This window comes from Mus pahari, chromosome 19 (assembly GCF_900095145.1).
Source record: "Mus pahari chromosome 19, PAHARI_EIJ_v1.1, whole genome shotgun sequence".
Lineage (NCBI taxonomy): Eukaryota > Metazoa > Chordata > Mammalia > Rodentia > Muridae > Mus > Mus pahari.
In genome coordinates, this window is record NC_034608.1 from 70,282,762 (window position 1) to 70,305,135 (window position 22,374).

Here is a 22,374-nt window from a genome sequence, read left to right on the forward strand (position 1 = left end):
GAGAGAGAGAGAGAGAGAGAGAGAGAGAGAGAGAGAGGAGAGACAGAGACAGAGACAGAGAGACAGAGAAACAGAGACAGAAATAGAGACAGAGAGAGCTGTATATAAATAATTCAATTATAAGTCTTCTCATAATATGAATTCTAATTCCCAACCCATTAGATCAAATTAAATGTGATAACTGATTCAGAATCTATTTTGTTGGAAAGAGATTTTAATTATAGAAAAGTGTAGTCTCATGTACTTTTGGATGTGATTTAACACACACACACACACACACACACACACACACATATTTTAGATTTTCAGTTTGGCATTTAAGTGCTTAAAATTTACTTTGCTTGCTCACTCACAAACTTCATTCAATGTCAGTACACCAAGATCAAAACTTATTTTCCTAGTGTATAGTCAGTAACACAACTTAAATTTGGAGGTCCTTGACGCAGGAAGGATCAAGGATCCTTCCTGATAACTAGATCACGGGAAATGAAGCAGTCTCTGATGACGTATCTCGGTCTCTGATGACGTATCTCGGTCTCTGATGACGTATCTCGGTCTCTGATGACGTATCTCATTACTGTCACAAGGCAGAAGCTACCTGTTCTTTAGGATGCAAGAAGCTGTGTCCCAGGACTCCTTGGAAGATGCTCTTAAACCACACTAAGCTTGTGAAAACTTGCTAGGTGCTTACACGGTGGTAATGACGGATGCTGATGAATGAAGCCGAATAAAGGCTCTAAATGTGCGGTCAAGTTATTTATGGATTACTTAATTTAAAAAAGTTTTAAGCATATCGTTTAGAGTTTAGTATATACTAAGTACCAAATGACTCTCTGAGGAGGCAAGCCTCCAGTGGTGTTTAACTTGTGAAAGGTGTTTTTGTCTACCTTTGTTCTCCTTCTTCTTGCCACATTTAAAGAGGGGATGAGAAAATTGAACTTTTCTAATGAAGTAGAAAAGTTTCCTCACTCTTAATGAGAAACTCACAACAACAACTTCATTCCTAACACAGGCTAGCAGTGGCTTAAAATAAAGTAATTCTTTCTGTATGGGTCTTACTTGGAAGTTGCCTTTTGCCTAGGACTTATCAGAGTTAAGAAAGCATGCATATTTGGAGCACGGTGAAATTACCTCCCTAGGAGCACCTTTGATCCCATTGTCAAATTCCTATTCTCAACAGCTTTTATCCTTTAATACATAGTGGAATCTGAAAATCTGGGAGTATCCTTTTATATTGCTTAGTGTCTTTTATATTTTCTGGGAAATTGAATTCTCCATAAAGCAGTTCATTTTCACAGTAGTGTCTTCATTTAGAAGGTAATTTCCATGTGAGGCATGGCACATACACTTGTAATCCCAGGTGAAAGCAGGGAGATCAGGGGTTCAAGATCATCCTCAGCTACTTACCGAATTGGAGGCCAGCCTAAGCCTTAAGAGACTCTGTCTCAAACAAAACATAAAAAAACAAAACAAAAAAACACGCCATCTACATTTGGTTCATTATGTATTTTGAAATGCTTTCACATTACATTGTTCTTTAAAAATGATAAGTCACACCAATATAGGCACCAATATAAATGCTTATGTGGGGATTTGATAATATTTATAACAGTACAGTAGTACAAACAAAACATACAACTGAGATGATCGAATATGTTCTTTCTAGAAAGGTTAACTTCATGCTATCAGATACAGAACTTACCAAAACCCATCGCCACTGCAAGTTGCTATTCGTTTAGAATCCTTATGACTCCAGGCAATATAGAATATTCCATTTTTTCCATGCTTAAAACATATAAAATAGTTATCAATAAAAATTAATTATCCACTTTTAAAATGTTACTTATTTCTAAGAATCGTTTTTATTAGTCACTTATTCTTCATGATACTAACATAGCTAGATCAATGGCAGAAATCTGAATAAATGTACATGCACATACACAAACATCCTTAATTTTTATTTGTTTGTATATGTATATGTGTGTGATACGATGTATGCATGGTCCTGTATGTGCATTTGTGTGAATACAGGGTATACCTGCCATGCATGTGGAGTTCAGAGGACAACCTCAATTATCAGTCCTTGGCCTCTACATTTTTTTTTTTTAAAAAAACAAGTTTTTATTTTATCTTTCCAACTGTATCACACTATGTAATCCTCAAATCTCCAAGACTGTAGTGCTTTGATTTCTTATTAGAATAATGGTATATGAATATCTCTGACCCTGGGTAGATATATGACATTCTACTTAAGCTGCTCAAATGATCCTAGGATTATTAACTGCTCAGAGGTTTTCTAGGGAAATACAAAGACATGCCATTATTTTCTTTCTTAGGAGGAAATGTAAATGGACCAGTTGATCATCTATACAGGAAAATGCTCTTTAGCAATGCTATCTGTTCTAATGACTTTAAGGAAGCCTATTTAAATAGGTAAGTTAACAAAGAAGTTGCTGGCCATGGTCAATTCTCAAGCCACAAGAGCATTTGTCTCTGCACTGGTGCCTGGCGTGACTGCCTCACAAGGGTACTTGCTTATACAACCATATAATGATCTCACATTTGTCACCACACTTCTCTGAATTCTTTCAACAGCAGTTACAAAGGAGAAGAAGCTGGAGAGGAAGTTTAGGGATGGCAATGGTGAGGTTCTAGTTATGTGGTAACCTATAGGTTTGTCTTATTGGCTTGTATGCCTTTGCAATGAGCCTCAGGAAACATTCTATAATTTCATTAATCATACCCTTATAATCACTTCAAAAACCACCAAAATCATCCATATGGTTATTGATAAGACACATAGACATGAAATTCTTCCTTGAAAAACCCTCAGCATACTGTACTTTGCCTAAATATATATCTTTCTCTTTTAATGACCACACATAAATCTATGTTGAACACATATACTTTCTCTCTCTCCATCCCTCCCCTCTCCCTTTCCTCTTCCTCCTCTTCCTCGTCTTCCTCCTCCTCCTCGTCTTCCTCCTCCTCCTCCTCCTCCTCCTCCTCCTCCTCCTCTCCTCTCTCTCTCACACACAGGCATACAATTCAATTTGCTTCAACATATCTGTGAAGAGTTGCCTCAGTGTAGCTGTAGGGCCCTGCCATGCAATAATAGAATTTAAAAGGAGAGTAAAACGATTGTGGAATCCAATTTCATCACTTCATAGGTGAAAAACTGGGTTCAAGACAATAATATGAGTCTATACCAAGAAATATTGTAGTGGAGCTGGTTCTGCAGTCTGGCACTGGCTATCATGAGCCATTGCTATGTTGAAAAACCTTGGTTCATATGTCTGAAACAAAATAAGTACAATTCAGTGATGTCTAGGGCTATGCTAATGTTAATGAAGTTATTAATCATCCCTCAAAGAAGAAGGGAATAAGACACTATTCACCCCTGCCTTAGATGTCTGCCTGTGTCTTGGAAGTTGCCAGACTATGCAGAAGGGGGAAGGTGAATTAGAGAAGTGATCATTGTTGACATTGCTTCCAGGTGAGCCATGTTGGGGGTGTGGGGGAGAATTTCCCAGTGGTATAACAGTTTTGGAGTAATAGTTGCTCTAAAAGGTTCCCAAAGCTGGACTTGGATTGATTTTGGTTTTTGATTTATGAGCCAAAATTTCTTTGTGATTCTATAGGAACAGTCACACCACCAGGTAATACTTTGGGATTTCTGAGTGCAGTCTTCTATCACTTAATATTGCTTAGATTTTGTGAAAAATATAACTTAAAATTCTTTTTAACTTATGATGGAATTTCAGATATTTTTTCTAAATTCAGTTGTTATTCTCACATTCGTTTTAGATCACCAATTGTTCCCTACAGCTCTTTCTAATTGAGAAAATATACATGCCAGTGTATTGTGGAGATGAAACATTTACATGATAAGCAGTAAGATATAATGCTACTCAAAAGTAATGAATTAATCTTACCTCATTAAATCGCTGTATTATTTTGCCCTTTTGAATATCCCAAATAAAAGCGCCATTTCTGGAAGTTGCACCAGCAATGCAATTTAAATCACCTTAAAACACAATTTGTTGAAGACTATACATATTTTCATATACATATACATATTACATATGTAACATTTTCTATAAATATGATTCTTTTTAAAATGTAATTTTTATAAAGTTAAGACTTGAAATTTATTTCATAATAGTAGCTGATCCTTTATTTTATTTTATATTTTTTACTTGTGTGGGGAAGGGTTTGTGCATGCCTTTGGAACTTAGAGAAAGATTTGCAGGAATTGGTTTTTCCAGTCAGCCATGCAGGTACCAGGTGATTAAACTTGGGTCACTGGGCATGGCAATCAGCACTGTTACCCACAAACCATTTCACTCCATTATCACCCCATAACTGATAATATTTATAATTGAAATTTCCAAAAGCATAACTGTATGGATGTGCCATTGTAAGAGAGAACAATGCAATGAATGAATTTTCTAAGTTTATTTAGTCCATAGATTTTTTTTTGAACAAATCTCTAATAACATTTTCAGACCAATGAAAAATTCAATATAGAAGTTAAAAAGGCTCTATTATCAAGCCAACTACTATAATTAAAATCCTCCAAATTATCACTAGCTCTGAAGTATTACATAAATATCTAGTGTGTTACTATTCATATTTCCTTACCATCTAGTGATATTTAATGGCTAGAAAAGTATTTTTGTAAGCTCATCAAACAAAAAACAATTCAGTTGAAAACATCTCTTTTTTGAAAAATTTAAAAAATTCTAACGAAAGAGGCTATTGCTAGGTAGTTTTTATTTTCACAAATCTGAATCACATAAAATATGGCAGGAAAGATTTTTATCGTGTACAATCTACTAAACTTTAGAGGCATAACTAAACAAATATAGCCAAAGTTCAATAACATTCAAACATCTAGATTTACTGTAGACTTTCTATGTGGCTGCCACTTGCCCAGGAACCATAATTCTTCTGCCAATGAGCTATGCTAAAACCTTATACCTCACAGCAGCTGAGCTGACCAAATATTGCCATTAATTTGCCTCTACTATTATATGGAACAAGATTAACCCTGGGGGAAGAAGATAAATTTGAATAAAATCTAGGAAAGTCATTGATTTCATGCTGGGTTTTAATAAGAAAAAATCTTACCTGGAGCCCATGAAAGAGCAAAAATGACCCCTTCATTACCCGGAGAAGTATGCACTGCTGTTAATGTGTTTATATCCCACACTTTTATAGTGCCATCAAATGAAGCTGTTGCTAAAAGATTTGGATCATCAGGTTTGAATTTGCAGTCAAATATAGTTTCCACGTGTCCCTAGGATTCATGATTTTTTTAAAAAAAAATCACATTATGGAAGAAACCCTTATTAATAAAGCATAACACATAACACAATTTATACATATCTAGCTTTCCAACTATTAGTGCAAAAATACACAGTTGAAAAAATACAGAAATTGGTACTCATTGCTCTGAATGAGTGTTGGGTTGTTATTGTATCATTGCTTGTGTATCCTGCTTTGAAAAGACTAAGGACCAAGTGTTCTGAATTTCAGATTTCTTTATGTTTCTATATGAATCATGGTTGGGAGCTGCCTGATATGGGTGCTGAGACCCAAACTCAGTTCACCCTTTTAACTGCTAAGCCATCTCCCCAGTGCCCTTCTGCTGTTTGTTCTGCTTTATTTGCTTGTTTGTTTTAAGAATTAACTCTAAGTAATTACTATATTTTCTTCTAGCAGTATAAGTGAAGAGTCAGATAAAACTTAAACTCAAAGTCAATGAATTGCATATTTCTTTTTACATAGAGTTATAATATGACAGCAGAAATAGGCAAAGTCAGGTATAGTCCCAATTGTTCATAAATGTCTTCCTAACAGCCCATGCTTTAAAACTGTTCCTAACATAGTAAATGTAACTTTTACTCTCTTGTTCTAATTGTCCTGTCTGAGGATTACTGCCTCTGCCTGGTAACCTAGGCCCAGGCCTAGAAGCTTCTAACCTCCTTACTATCTAATCTAGGCCTAAAATGTTTTCAGACTCTGAGTCTTACTCCTTACTCCTGAATGAACTCACCCTTTCTAGTTCTTTCTGATGTCTGGCTGGCTGACTCAACTCAGCTGTTCTGGCTCAAACTCCTCTCCAGGCTGACAGATTCATTCTGGCTTCTTTCAGTTTCTGCTTGGCCTCAAACTCAAAGCCATCTGTTCTGATCTTCCTGCTCCTCACTGCCTGGCTCATTCTGTCTTCACCTGTGTCAAGCTTGTTTTCCCTCGATAACCTGACTCTGTATAACTGATCCAGTAAAACTGCTTCTTTCTGTTTTCTTCTCTCTCTGCGGCCTCTGATATTGTGGTTATTACTTTGTTGTTTATCTAAAATGTTTCAACAATAAAAAGACTAGTATAGAGCTGGAGAGATGGCTTAGTTGTTAAGAACACCGACTGCTCTTCCAGAGATCCTGAGTTCAATTCCCAGCAATCACAGTAATATATATATATATATGAAGGAAATGGTAAAAGAGAGAAAGGAATGGGAAGGAGGAAGAAGAGAAGAAGGAGGAAGAAGAGGAGGAAGGTGCAGAGGAGGAGGAGGAAGAAGCTGAGGGAGCAGGTGGAGGAGGAGGAGAGGTTTTTGCCAGGAGGGTGGTAGGAGATGGATGTGATCACAGGCCTAGAACATATAGCAAGCCATGTGGCTAGATAGGGCTAGGTAATTGGGTTATTTACATGAGCTAGTTCAATATATATATATTTCTGTATATTATTACCTAAAATTAATGTTTAGCAATATTAATACACAGGTATAAGTCAATATCACAAGTTTATACAAAATAAGCATTGTTCATTACAGAAGAATAATGAGAGGACCTACCAGTTCTCTAAGAAAATCCCACTTCTTGGCTCCCATGTCATAAAGTCCCACTCCACCATCCAGGAAACAGCATACAACATGACCAGGAGGGAGAAAAAAGGCTTGATTCTGTGTCAAATTTGGGGGTGGAACTGCTTCACTTGTTGAAGATATGTAATGATTTTTGTTTGGAGACTGGACAGAAACTAAAATATGAGGGAAAAATAACAGCCACTTTTCTTTAGAATAAAATCACAGGACTTAATATATACTTCAACTTTCTGTTTTGTTCTACATTCATAATCTGTATTAACGATCACAATTTCTACTTCTACAGAATAACCAAAAATGTGGAAAATGAGCATAAAACTTAGTGTTAAAGAAGTATATACTAGTATAAACCAATATGGCTGAAAACTAGGCAGGACTTAGTACTGAGGTATGCTCTGTGAAATCGCGTCTCTGTCGTTCCTCATCTACCTAGGGTATTCTTTGATTGGCTTTAATAAAAAAAAAAATCTGATGACCAATTAGCTGGGCAAAAAGTAGTATGTAGGAATTTCAGGTACAGAGAAAGGAATGGGAAGGAGGAGGAAGAAGAGAAAATGAGGAAGAGGAGGAAGAAGGAGCAGAGGAGGAGAAGGAAGAAGCTGAGGGAGAAGGTGGAGGAGGAGGAGAGGTTTTTGCCAGGAGATGTGGTAGGAGATGGATGTGATCACAGGCCTAGAACATATAGCTAGCTGCCTGCCTGGCTGGGACTAGGTGATTGGGTTAACTTAGATGAGCTAGTTGAATGTCTGCTCAGGTAAGGCCTAAGGCTTTGAAATACTAAAAGGTCTCTGTGTGGTTATTTGGGAGAAAGCTGGTTAAAGAATAGTGTCCACCATTTAATTTCAAGCCATAATTAATATATACAAATTTTTAATAATAGTTTTGCCTACATTACAGCCTTTTATGAATATGTAGTTTGTTATTGCTTCAATAATTAAAATGTGTGATTATTTTTAAAAACAATCTTCTTTCAAAATACTGTCATAGGGACCTAAAGAGATGGTTCTGCAGTTAAGAGAGCCTGCTGTACAATCATGAGAACTAGAGTCAGAACTCAAATACCTATGCAACAATCTGAAATTCCACAAATATCTGCGGCTCCATCTTCAATGAATCCAATGCCCTGTCTGCCTCTACACACAAAGGTGTATGCACATGTGCACATATACTCCACAAACTCATAGAGAGATACAAACAGGCACACACAGAATAAATTAATCAGTACAAACCTCTATACCCAACCACACACATATGTGATGGTGTTCTGTCAATGCAAATAAATTTATGAATTAATTATCAAGTCGGTGAGAACAACTGCTTCTATTATTTTGTGCTCTTGTAAAGTATTTATATAACCTATTATTGACTACATATTGAGATATGCATAAATACCTCTTGGTATTTTATTTTCTGGTTAAAATATAAGAAAGTTCTTGATGAATTCTTTGTAGATGTTGCTCATTACTTTTTGAACCTGAGAGTTACAGGAAGCCCAAACTGGAATGCATAGTAATAAAATAGGCATCTGGTAGTAATTGATTCAGTTCAATGACATGTAGTCTGGGTAAAAGTTAATATGATCCATAATGTTTCCTGGTATTTTCATTACCTGACATCATAAGTGGTCTTGACAAACTTTATGCATCAATCTGCTTAGAATTCTTGTTTATAATGAAATGTCTTTATTTTTTTAATTTCACTTCATAATGATTCTTAGTTTATGGTATTATATTTAATGCAAACTAGAAAAATAAGTCAGGAAGTCTACCAACAACAGAGTATCTGAAAGATACTATTCAAAAATGGCAATATTAGTTTGTGGTTCATTATATGTTCAGGTTTTTTTGCTAATATACATGGACACTTTCAGAAAAATATAAAAGAACAGAATTATGAGGTCTAAATCTTTCCAAGATATGAAAAGTTGTTACAATAAAATAAAGAAATTAATACAGATAGAAAAAATTAGAAACAATGTGCAATGTATTGGCTTGGCATACATCATCCACCACTGCTAATTTTTCTAAATCATTTCTAAATCCCTGAAATGTTGTGTTTCTACAGAAACGCTTATATTTACAAAAAATACTTGGGGTTCAAATATAGTCACTTCTATTTATCAATACCCCCTGAATTAGAAAATAGAACATTAATTTGAAGAGTGATAGTTAATTTTTTATCTTTGTATAAGGAAACATGGGCTTAAGTGAGAAGGAAATGATCATCCTAGATCAACACATGTGTGTAGGTATGCCTGCATGTGTATACGTGTAGTGGGTGGGTGGGTGTGTATATGCGTGTCAGTGTCTGAGTGTATACTAGTGCAGGAGGCTGTGGAGGTTAGAAGGTTTCAGATATCCTGAAGCTGGAGTTACATGTAGTATGTGCTAACTGACATGGGTACTAAGAACTGCAAAGTTCTCTGGAAGAACAGCAAGCTCTCTCCTAACCATTAAGCCCTAATCACAGACTTTTTATTTTATCAAAAGCCCAATGATTGACTATATGATACTCAGTGGTGATCCCTAGAAACATATATATGCATCCAGCATTGAATGGGATTAGCAGATTGTATTTATGTTCATTCTTTTATGTATATCTATAATAACAATTGTTAAAAGAAGAGGGGTCAATGAATTTATAGGGGTCAGACATCCGAGGAATAGAAGAAATTAATAATATTTTAATTGGAGAAAAATATTCTTCAGCCTACATTTTTTTGCAGTCACAATATGGATACACTACCAGCTATGCAATGTGTTTATGACAGACCTAACAGAAAGTCAATTCATTCTTTCTTATTCTCAATAAAAAAAACTAACTAAAAATGTTTCCCAAAATTTCATATTTTTATTTAGAATATATGTTAGGGAGAGGGAACTTAATGAGCCAACCTCCAGCAGAAAGACAGGACATCAAGTGAGGGATGGGGTTGCCATTCCACAGTCACATCTCTGACCCATAATTATTCCTGTCTGAAAGAATTACAGGAATGGAAATGGAGAGGAGCCTGAAGAAAAGAAGGTCCAGCAACAGGTCCAAAGTGGGATCCAGCTCAAGGGGAGGTCCCAAGGCCTGACTGAGGCTATGTGGAGCACTCATAAAAAGGGATCTAGCATGACTGCCCTCCAGAAGACCCAACAAGCAGCTGAAAGGATCAGATGCAGATACTTGCACCCAACTAATGGACAGAAGTTGCTGACCCCTGTTGTTGAATTAGGGAAGGCTGAAAGAAGCTGAGGAGAAGGGTGATCCTGCAGGAGGACCAGCAGTCTCAATTAATCTAGATCCCCGAGAGCTCTCAAACACCAAACAGACTGCATACACCAGCTAATATGAGGCCCCCAACACACACACACAGTAGAAGACTTCCAGGTCTGTGTTCATGCAGAGATGATGCACCTAACCCTCAAGAGACTGGAGGCCCCAGAGCGTTTAGAGTTCAGGTGGGGTGGGAGGTGGGAGCATCCACATGGAGATGGGGTGGGGTGGGGAGGAGGTGTGGGATGGGGAGCAATTGGAGGGTGGATGGGGGGGCAGGGAATGGAATATGGAGTGTCAAAAAACAAACTAAAAATAAAATTTAAAAAAATTAATGAAAAATCAGAAAACAATGTGAATAAAATAAAGACAGTAGAGATGCCTTGAAATTCTATAAATTCAGTAGCAATCAATAGTCAAAAAGGAAACCTGGAGTTATAAGTCCTATTATTTGAACACTCAGATTATTTGAGCTTTCTTTGCTATAATCTGTGTATGTCCTAAATTAGACATGCTTAAGACATAAATTAAACCTGTTGGGTCAATTTTATTTAATTTTATTATTCTTATAAATTCTCATTAATATCATTGTTTAATTTTCTTCACAGCAATAATTTAAGATTATCTGAATATTATTCAATGTCATTTTGGTCTAAATACTTTTATGTTAGGAATACTAGTTATTCTGTTATATATACATACACACACACACACACACATATATATATATATATCATTAAGACTATCAATGGTATAAAACCTTTTAATATATTCATATTCTATTCTCACTTTATTTACAGAAAACATGATACTGGGAATTATTAAAATTTTTATATTTTTACTTACATTTTTTCTTTGGAGGAGAATTAACTACATGTAAGCAGTGAAATCCTGTTTTCTTTAATTTAAAATTATCAATAGGTGTTGTTCTTGAAACATTCCAAATGCGTAAAACGCCCACTTGAGAATCTAGTCAGATCATCAGAGATGCAAATGTCAACACATTTTTTTTTCTGACACAAAAGTCATAAAAGTAACAACAAAGACTTCCAGAGGCAGGCAGTGATGTCATCTACATGTTAATGACACAATCAGAGAAATGGCTGATGTCTTGCTCCAGTTTTAAATTGGGGACATGTTTATTTTTTATTCCATTACCCTCTGTCATGGGTTCGAAACTGCCTTCCACTGTGGAGGTCATGATAACATGATCTCCATTATAACAGGAGGTCATTATAACAAACAATCTCCATTGGCAGCATGCAGTCTAGGAAGTGGCCAGGTAAAGAAAGTTGTCCACTTCTAACAGTAAGCCATCCTTCTATACGGGAACATCCACCACTGGCTCACTATCTGCTTCCAGCCAAATAACTCAAACATGCTTGAAAACCAATTAGAAAAATTCCTTTCACCCTCCCAATCCTTCAATAGGTGCCTTGAAGAATGATCAGTCTGCTTCAGTCACACACAGTATCCCCTCAGCATCCACAATGTTTACTCGAGTTTATAAGTTAACAGACATGTAAGTCTACATAACAGTTCTACAGCGATGCTCATAATAACAATACTAATACCCTAAAGGGTCAATTGTATAAATAGCAACCAATGACATCTGTCAGATCCCATGATAAGATCTTCCTTATGGGATCTGACAGATCTTACCTTCCCCTCCCCTCTCCTAGGCTCCCTACCCCTCCCCTCTCTTTTCACCTCCATTCCCTTTCCTTTTCCCCCCTCCTCTCCCCTCTCCCTTCTCTGCTTCATCTCTGACTCTGTTTCTCTCTCTCTCTCTCTCTCTCTCTCTCTCTCTCTCTCTCTCTCTCTCTCTCTCTCTCTCTCTCTCATCTTTAGTAAATGGTAAAAGCTGGTTGTCACTTAATTCCTCATTGCTATTCCTAAATTTTTTTTGTCTTCTCAAACTTCATCATCTGCCTTGGTAAATTCTCTCAGACAGGAAAATGCATCCTTTTAACCATGGGGTTTTACACTACTTTCATTTCTAAATTTGACTGAAAATATTTAACTACCATAGCATATATGGTGATGCTCTATTCTGTCAAAAAAGGAGCATGTGTTTATATTATATATAAATATAAACTATAACTATATAATACATTGCAATGTATTTCCATACACAGGAAATACGGTTTCTTAATTCCACTTTAATCATGTCAATGACACACCTTATAAATTAGGCATTCATTATATTAAATAATACTTGTGATATTAATTAAAACATTTTATAAAAATCAACTAACAGGATACAATGTATCTAGCTCATTTAATGAAAATTCCCATATTTGAAGCTTTCAGGAATATGAACACATTTACCTCCAGTTATAAACATGCCTGGAGCACTGGGAACCCAGGCTAAGCACTGCACAGACACTGCAGCGCTGGGAAGATTAAACGTTGTGATGCAGTAAAGGGATTCAGAATCCAGTAGACGAATTCCATAATGCAAATTAGCCACTAGAAGATAATCCGTGGACAGCGGGTCCCACTCCAGGGCTGTAACTGGGTCTTCCTCATCTGTTCCTTCAAGAGATTCCGGTCTCAGAACATGTTTCTGATTTTTGCTACCTATTTCATACAAAGAGAATTGTTTCACAGAACATCATAGGATCCTGTGTCCCTCATGTTTTCTACTGTACGTCACCAGATGCTGGGACTCCTGATCTAACTTTCTTATGTGGATGGCTGACATGCGAACGGGAGAATTAGTTTATCCTGATGATGTGAGTCAGGGTTATCAGCCTTGCTTTGATATTGTCTAGTGCTTTCAGTATTCCTCATACTTATCACAGTAAATGTGGAAGAAAAAGACTGGCTTATCTCATCAGCAAGAACTTTCACTTTCTCATGACAGGACAGGGACAAGGAAGTAGTTATGAGAGGGAGTATCAGTTATGAGTAAAGGAATTAACTTTGCAAGTGAGGGCCTAGGTCTGATTTTATCACTGACTAGCTTTGCTCTCCTGGACGAGACACAATCATTGGTGTCTAAGCGCCTCTGGTATAGTGGAGGATTCAGTATTTTTCACAGAGATTTTGAAATCACTACATGAGTGGTTCATTAACGAGCTATTACAGTAGGGTGTATTATATATAATAATATTAATTACAATAATTCCTTCTCAGTTGTCATTAGTTATTATGGTTCATACCAGAGTATTAAAGCAAGATCTACAAGGATAAATAAGCAAAATTAAATATACAAAGAAATGATCAAGAATCATCTCTGCCTTTGCAAATTAAGTCTATAACTAGCGATGTGAAAAATGGTGTTTTACTGATGAACCACATGGGAACTTCCCTGAGCCAGTCCCCTTACTCTCAAAAGATAGGAGATGATGCAATTAAATGAAGACACAACAAATATAAAAGAAAGTGCCTATTAGTTGGAAGAATTATAAACTTCAAAGGGCGTGCTTGTTTAAAAGGACAGTTACAGAGTATGGGAAGACAGTTCAGCACTTGCCTTAAAATTATAAGGATCCGAATTCAATCCCCAGAGTCCAAATAATAATTCTGGGCATGGTGGCACATGGTTATAATCCCAGCATTGGGAGTCCTGGAGCTCACTAGTCAGTCATTCTAGCTCTACAGGCAAGCTCCCTCCTATGTGACAGACTGTCTTAAAAATTAAGGCAATGGCCTTACTGAACAATATTTCCTGAAGCTCTTCTCTGGCCTGGATACAAACACATATGTGCATATGCCCTGCATACTAATGTGCATCTACAAACACACACAGACATACACAGACACACACACACAGACACACACACAGACACACACAGACACACATACACACACACAGACACACACACACACACACACACACATGCCCTACAGGAACACACACATCAAAACCTAAACCAACCAAAAAAACCTATACTACCACTCTTGTTTCAGTCCCATGATTACATGTTCTTTTTAAAAAAAATCAGAACATAAGACTAATAACAAGGTAGTAGTGCTCTTTAACTACAAAGGGCATTTATTTATAAAGTGAATTTAATATGTTATTATTTCAGCTTGGATAAAGTTTATAAAATCATGTTATTTTTAAAGAATATACTGCTTATCTTAAATAAGTAGTATTTTATTTATAATTTTGCTTATATACTCACAGAAACTAGATATAAGATTTTATTCACTTAGTTTTATCTAATTTGTATATTGAAATTTTAAAAAAGGTTCAGCATTGGAGAAATGGCTTCAGACAGTAATATGCTTGCCATGTAGTTATAAGGACCTGAGTTTGGATCCCTATGACCCACATCAAAGCTGGGGAGGGCAGCTTGGTAGGGATTGCTGAAAAGCTAGACTGACCAGTATGTGACTTCATCATTCAGTGAGAGAGCCTGTCTCCAAAATTAAGGTAGGTAATTGAGGAAGATGTCTGATTTTGCTCTTTACCCTTTATTCATTCTCTCTCTCTCTCTCTCTCTCTCTCTCTCTCTGTCTCTCTCTCTCATTCTCTGTCTCTCTCTCTGTTTCTCTCACTGTCTCTCTCACACAAACACACACATACACACACAGAGAAATTTGTACTTTATTGATCAAAATAAGTATTTCTTAAACATCTATTTGGTGTGGTAAGAGTGATGTGCATAATAATATAAAATATGAAATTATTAATATAAAAATAATATAATAATATAAAAATGTTACAAAAATACTTATTAGCCATAAAGTAATTAGCTATTTCTTAAGAAACATGGGTTTTTGCTTGTGACAATTTAATTTTGTGGTCTTTCAAAAGTATTCTAATATATATGTATTTATATACATATATTCTAATACACACACATACACACACACACACACACACACACACACATATATATATATATATACATATATATATAAATTTAGATCATAGAATCAAAACAGGACAATATGAAATTTGAATACTGTCAGGTGTATCTAATCTGTTGGCATTGCAGAAAGACATTGTCATTTACAAAATTCGTGCTTGAGAAACACACAAACCAAAGAACAACAACAAAAAAAAACCAACAAAACTGACAAAAATGTAAAAACCTCTGATTGCTTTAAGTAAGTTTGTGATTTTGTATTGGGCTCCATCCCTGACTTCCCTAGGCTACTTCAGGTAGCCCACAGGCTTGGGTCGCAAATGCTTGAATCGTGTTGCTTTAAACCTCAGTACTCAAAATGATAGTAGATTATATTCATTACCTTTTTGATGTTTTAATTGTAACAAGTAGAAAAAAATCATAAAGGTTTGTGGTCAGCTAAAAACATACCTGATAATGTTTTATTGATATGTGCTATTAATGTTATATTTTATTTATAAAATCAGGTTTCATGGGCTATCAGATATGAAGAAAATCTTGTGATAGCAGTTTAGCAGCTCCTATACTAAAAACAGTACTCAAGGGAAGTTAGGGATATCATACAACTGTTGATACTTTGATTTTGAGGTTAAATGTCTAAAGAAAAGGATACAGAAATCAGTTTACTGTGCCCATAGGGAGAAATATGAAACCAACAAACAAATACACACTCACAAAGAAAAGACTTCTATTCAATCTAATTCTTTATAAGAAAAAGTGAATGTAAGGTATTTGTTATTTTTTTTAACTCTTGAAAGAACAAATTTATCTACCTATCAATCCACTCAATAGTTACATACTATCAGAGCGTCAGAGTGGCTGAAAATGTAGTATGCTTTCCAAAGTCAACAGTACTTATTTCTGAAAGGAGAGAATTTGATGTGACTTTTAATTTTTGAACTATATTTTATTATTGCCTTTATTTTAAAATGAATATAAACCCAGGCAATAATTCACAACAGGCCCAGTGAGCCCAGTTAAGTAATTAGGAGTTCAAAGATTTACTGTCATTGTCTCTGTGAGGGGCGATACCTTTGATAAAGAACAGTGACTGGTATGGCAGTATCTCTATCCAAAGGGATATCATCTTGTATATTATATATGAAAACAATTTTGCTTCCCAAATTAAAATTATTGTTCATTTGACTCATTTTCAGTAGGTGCAGATATTAAGAGCTGATGTGAAATTTACAGGCCATGACAAATGACTGGAGGGGGTTAGTTCAAACACAGTGCTGCACGAATGGCAGGAAGATGACTATCATATAGAGTGTCGCTATCATAAGTGCATGTCACGCGAACCTTAGGACTCAGCTGAATCTGGATAATAGTTTCATTAGTGTGCTTATACTAACATTTTGTTAAATTGGACTTTAAGCACTGCTATAATTAGGCATGTGGCGAATCTTCGAACTGCTCCTACGTAGAAGGTTGGTCCACAGCCTTGTGGTTCTGGTGGGAGGTAGTGGGAGGTAGTGGAACCTTTAAAAATCAGGTTCTGGCTCTCCAATACCAAATGGGCAGTTTCTAAAACATACATGTGAGTAAATTCATACATTTGACTATATTGTATTTAGGAATATGTATTTTCCACACACACACACACACACACACACATATGCTCATAACAATTAATGACAAAAGAGCCCATGAATTTGAAGGAGGGAAATGAAGGTAGTCTGAGAGTTTTGGAAGAAGGAAAGGGAAAGGGAAAATTATGACATTACATTGTAATCTTAAAAATAAGAGGAATTTTTTTTTTTTTTTTTTTTGGTTTTTCGAGACAGGGTTTCTCTTTATGGCCCTGATGGCCCTGGCTGTCCTGGAAGGAAAATATTTTAAAAACCAGGTTTTACTAGGAGGTTTTAATTACTAGGAACATGCGTTTGAATGAAAACAGGAATTAACTTTCCTTCTCCTTCTCTTTCTCACACCCAGCCACACGAGGAATGGGATTTTCCTGATATAATTTCTGTCTAAGGTGTAATATACTCACATAGGTTCAAAGCAATGAAGATAATTGATCAGAGACTGAAACCTCCCACACTGTGAGTCAAACCGTGAGCCCACTTCTGTTCAAGTTGTTTATTCTCAGACTAATACATGAATGTGAATAAGAAATTTGTTTGCTAAGAAAATAGATAGGAACAGGACATTTTAATACTTACCAGGCTGAAAAATCGATATGCTTCCATCAGTGTGACCAAATGCAACTTTTCCTTTCTTTTGGGTGTGCCACCTAAATATGCAAATGTCAGACACAAAACTATGGGCTTCTTTGTGCACAGACACTCCACTATCTGGCCCCGAGATGGTCCAAATGAGCAGGGGACCCTTCTGGGAAACGAATGCCACGGCATCATGTGTGTTCCAGCACCAGCCAAGGCAGGCAGGTGTCTCTGGAAAAGATTAAACAAGAACACACACAACGGAAAAATAGATGTAAGGTTTGCACAATCGTTGTTAGCATTCTACGTTCACAAAGTTGAAATATAAGAATTATTTCATTATTTAAGAAAACAACCAACTTCTTTTCAGGGTTTCTCCGAATAGCCCTGGCTGTCCTGGATCTTCCTCTGTAGACCAGGCTGGCCTTGAACTCAGAAATCCGCCTGCCTCTGCCTCCCGAGTGCTGAGATTAAAGGCGTGGACCACCACCGTGCCCGGCTAGAACTATAGGTAATATATGTAAAGAATACCAACTCATTTAATCTACCATTTTTGATGTTTGAAATATGTAAGATTACTCAGCTTCGGTGTAGAGCTGGTGACACCTTTAACATTTAACAATGATGCAAATCTAATACTTATTATCCACTACATAGATTTGTTTACTAGGGGAAAAAAGAAAATTGAAATGAAAACCACGCAGGTCCAATACAGCATGTGGAAGATCAAAATTTCACTGGACAGCATTCCTTTGCTGAAACTCAATTTCCAAACAAATGAAGTCTAAGATACCTCAGGAATTAATATTGATTCTAAAAATAACAGTATTTAAAAACGTATAAATACAGTATTAAATCTTTAAATTTCAAATTAGGAAGATGTTGAGAAAGAAACTAGAGGAGTTAGCAATAAGCCTTTGAAAATTTTCAAAGTAAAAATTAAATAGAATTTACCCAAACTGTTACCACAGTCATTCAATTTTTCTACAAAGGCCAGTGAAGAAGTCCTTTTAAATTGTACATCCAGGGACATGGGAAACAATGGTTAATAAACTAAAGTCTTATCCAGAAATACATCAGACACAAATAAAGTCTGATAAGTAATTCTTGACAAAGCTGGGAATAATTATCTGTACCTCTGAAGTGCATTTAATTATGTGTTCTTTTCTTTTGAGGCAGGGTTTCTCTGTTTAGCCATGGCTGCCCTGGAACTCACTCTGCAGACCAGGCTGGCCTCAAAAGGCACACTCCACTGCTTCTTAGCTAAAGGTTGTTTTGGTTTGATTTTTTGCTTTTTTTTTTCAGGTAGGGTCTCTCTATGTAGCTTTGGCTGTCCTGAGCTCATTATGTAGACCAGGCTGGTCTCAAATTCACAGGGATCCACCTGCCTCTCCCTCCCAAGGCTGGGATTAAAGGCGTTCACCACCATGCCTGACCTAAATTTTTATTTCCAAACATAAGCTAGTATAGTGTCTGTGCTGTGACTTTAAGAGAGCAATGCATTGCCCATCTTCAATTTCTTTATCACATAATGTAATATTAAGTTCACATAGAGTTTTTATGTTATCTAAGGTTATCTATAAAAACATAAATTATCAGGTATATGCACTGTAATTTATGTAAACAATACTTATAGGACTTTTGACTAACAGATTATCAGAAAATATGTAGATATACAAAACCTCCTAGTAGAAGCCACAAATAGTTGTTTTTACATCACAATGCCCACTGCCAGAAGTAATGTGGATTTTGTTTTCTCAGTGATACACTAAAAGCCCAAAGAAGACCAACTATATGAATAAAAGTTCATTAAATGGCTTATGTTATAAATATCTTTCTCAAAGGTTGGTGCAAACTCTACTAATAACTGATTAGAATAAGTGATTCCAGATTACATGAATAAATAAAATGTACTTTTTACAGTTGCAAACTAATTTGGGAATTACCTTAAAAACACCATTGAGTAACAATATTGGTTCCTTTTACTAACCTTTTAAACTTTTTTAATAATCTAAATTGAAAAGGCACTATGCTAAATATGTTAAATATGGCTAAACATTAACAAGGACATGACTGTCACAGAAAACATAAGGTTGAATGTGCTTGAGTTACCAATATTGCAATTATATGTTAGAATATAGTAAAGACATTTTGAACAAAATTAAGCTAGTGCAATAGTTGTGTCTCAGTTTTCTATCTCAAAACTATGACTTAAAAAACTGAATATGGACATTATATTTAGAAATATATTATGTAATTGTAAACAATCACTGAACTATCATTGGTACTGAAAAATAAAGGGAATTATGATATTTCACATGATTATTTAATTATATATTAATTATATATTTAATTAAGTATATTACAATTAAAATTAAAGAATTCTCAAAGTTGAGTAAAAGAAAGGGCTGTGGTCAGTAGTAATGGCATACCTTTAATCCCAGCTCTTGGGAGGCCGAGGTAGGTAGATCTCTGTGAGTTCAAGGCCAGCCTCGTCTATAAAGCTAGTTCTAGGACATCCAGGGTTTCACAGAGAAACATCAAACAAACAAACAAATGACAAACAAACAAACAAAAAAAAGCAAGTAACATTACTAAGTTCCTAGATACCTGTTTCTTGAAATAAGTTTCCATCTCTACCAAATCATACATAAAGTCACAAAACATGCTCATCAGAGTATCATGTAGATGGATATTATCTGCATATTATTGTCCATATTTGTTAAAGATTAGAACACATAAATGAACAGGCAAGGCCTGTTATTTACCTAATTATTTTTTCTAGTCTTGTTTATGTATTTATTCTGGAAATTCTCATAATAGATTTTAATGTTAATTAATTGTTTATAATTGGCTACATCTTTAGTTAATCATACCTTCTGTGGAATTTTGAGAGATTTTGTTTCAGTTCTGTATCTCTGCACTTGTCATTGCATGAAATGTATTTATTATACACGTTACTACTAGAAATTTTAAATACTGTTTTAAAATCTAAATTAAACAAATTGTGATTGTTGAAATATAAAAATTTTCTTGATAAAATAAATTTTAGCGACAAATGTACCTTTGATGTTGTCGAGTTTAGCAATGACTTTTTGCTCTGCCACGTTCCAAATGATCACTAAGTTATCGGTACTGCTGCTTGCAAACAGGTCGGGGTTATGTGGACACCATGAAATTGCCGTGATTGTTTTTTTATGTTCCGACATAATTGCATGAAGTTTGAATTCATTATAACGGTGATCCAGCTAAAACAAAGCATGTCCAACAGTTGAGTTCTTTTTAAATAATATGCTCTCAGTTAGTAATCATTATGTAAAACAGAAGCTATGCACAGAAATACTTGTTTACTGAGTAATAAATATGAATTCATGTTATGCCTTGGTTTTCATTCAACCGAACTCGGCAACCTGAGAGGAGCCATTTGGAAACAAACTGAGGAAGCAAAGATTTCATATTATCCATAGGAAAATAAACGTTTAAATTTTAAGCATGTATATTTTATTTTTATTGCATTTTTATCAATGTATTTTATGAAATATAAAACCTTTTTTGAACTTGGGAGGCAAAGGCAGGCAGATCTCTTAGTTTGAGGCCAGTCTGGTCTGCAGAGCAAGTTTCAGTACAAAGAGGGCTACAGTGAGAAACCCCGTCCTGAAAACCAACAAATAAACACCAATAAAACAAAATATTTTTCATAATATTTGAACAAAAAATTAGTTTAAGAAAACGGTTTTTTTTTGTTTTTGTTTTTGTTTTACAGAAAAAAACATGAATGGGTTTTAAAGTTTATTTTTAAATCAGTTTATGTAAGAAAAAAAAACACTTGATGACTATTTATAACAACTTTTAAAGTTTTCAATGATGTTCAAAAACAATTCTCCAAAATATTAAAAGTGTTTACTTTTGTTAACATTCATTTTTTTACTCCCATAATGCATATGGTTATTGTCTCCCACTAAGCTCTCTCACTTTCTACCTGTCTTTTTCTTGATGCATGACTGTCGTGTGTGTGTGTGTGTGTGTGTGTGTGTGTGTTTGTATGTATTTTTTTTTTTTTTTACTTTAACCAGGACCATCTGTGTGAGTGCTGGATTAGGATCATTCACTGCAATCTGGTGGGATTATCAGTGGCTCCACAAGGGAATGTAATGACTGTCCCTTTCTCCGAATGTATCTGTCAGGTCCCAGAGAAACTCAGGACAAATGGGTAACTCTTTGGTACTTATGAGCATACCAAAGTGTGGCTAACTCTGTGGTGTCTATTAGAGCTTTCTCAGCAAATACCTATTAGAGTCCTGGCTTGCCCCCTACCCTAAACCTGCCTGTGCCAGGAGCCTCCCTGCCCTTTCCCCAGCTTCTCTGTCCTATATAAGTCTGCCATTTCAGCTAGGAGCTCTCTTGGCCTCTAGGCTCTCTCTGTGTCTCTCTGTTTCTGTCTCTGTCTCTCCCTCTCCCTCTCTCTTGCTCTCTCACTCCCTGAAACAGTTCAGTTATTAGTTTTTAAACTACTAGTGGTATAACAGACCCGTTATATATCCTGGGTGGTTTTATTGCGTTTGAATGGGTAAGTGGATAGCATGAATACACCACTTTTCCTATTTAATTTATAAATTTCTCCTTAATTACTTCACAATTTAGTTTCTTGTTTATTTGTCACTTAGATTTATTATGTTTTGTACCTTCATTAAGGTTGGTCTTTTTCTTTTAAGATATACAGGTGAACTTTCACAGTATTGTTTTAGAGTGTAAAAAGAAATTAAAGACTATATCTTTCCTTCACCATATGCCTAAAGTAAAATCCTACTTGACAGCATTATTAGCCTATGGTTTCCTACATGATCAAACCTCTTCTGTCTTGTCGCTGTTCTAGCTCAGCCTACTGCTCTCCCCACTGATTTTTCTAATTTTTATTTATTCACTACCCCAGTGTATGACTTCCAAAGCCACTCCTCCAAAACACATTTTCAGCCAAAGCTTCTTAAATTCACAATTCCCCCAAAACTTAGCCTGTCACATCCAATCTTTCCTGGTATATAGTTCACAGTTCATGTAACACTTCCTGAATCCATTTGATTACATAATCCCCTCTCGGGCTCTTGCTCTTCTGCAGAGCATAAGGTCTACAAGGAGGAACAGCCTCCTTTGCTCCTGGTTGCATTTCTATCGCCAAGATTCAGAGCACACTCAA

At 35.7% G+C, this 22,374-nt stretch overlaps 1 protein-coding gene across 4 annotated transcripts in view; it reads right to left on the bottom strand.

Moving 5' to 3' along the window:
* The window catches only part of Wdr17 (WD repeat domain 17), an 85,318-nt gene that overhangs the window by 37,290 nt on the left and 25,654 nt on the right, over positions 1-22,374 (bottom strand). For 2 of the 4 annotated variants that reach the window (XM_029531886.1, XM_029531887.1), the window contains 8 exons: positions 20,248-20,431; positions 17,184-17,414; positions 12,482-12,733; positions 10,997-11,119; positions 6,860-7,044; positions 5,134-5,302; positions 3,936-4,027; positions 1,703-1,785 (listed from right to left, as the gene is read on the bottom strand). In XM_029531886.1, coding sequence (XP_029387746.1) covers positions 1,703-1,785; positions 3,936-4,027; positions 5,134-5,302; positions 6,860-7,044; positions 10,997-11,119; positions 12,482-12,733; positions 17,184-17,414; positions 20,248-20,431 — 1,319 coding nt within the window. The remainder of the gene's footprint in view (positions 1-1,702; positions 1,786-3,935; positions 4,028-5,133; positions 5,303-6,859; positions 7,045-10,996; positions 11,120-12,481; positions 12,734-17,183; positions 17,415-20,247; positions 20,432-22,374) is intronic. The other 2 variants (XM_029531888.1, XM_029531889.1) reach the window with 1 other exon arrangement.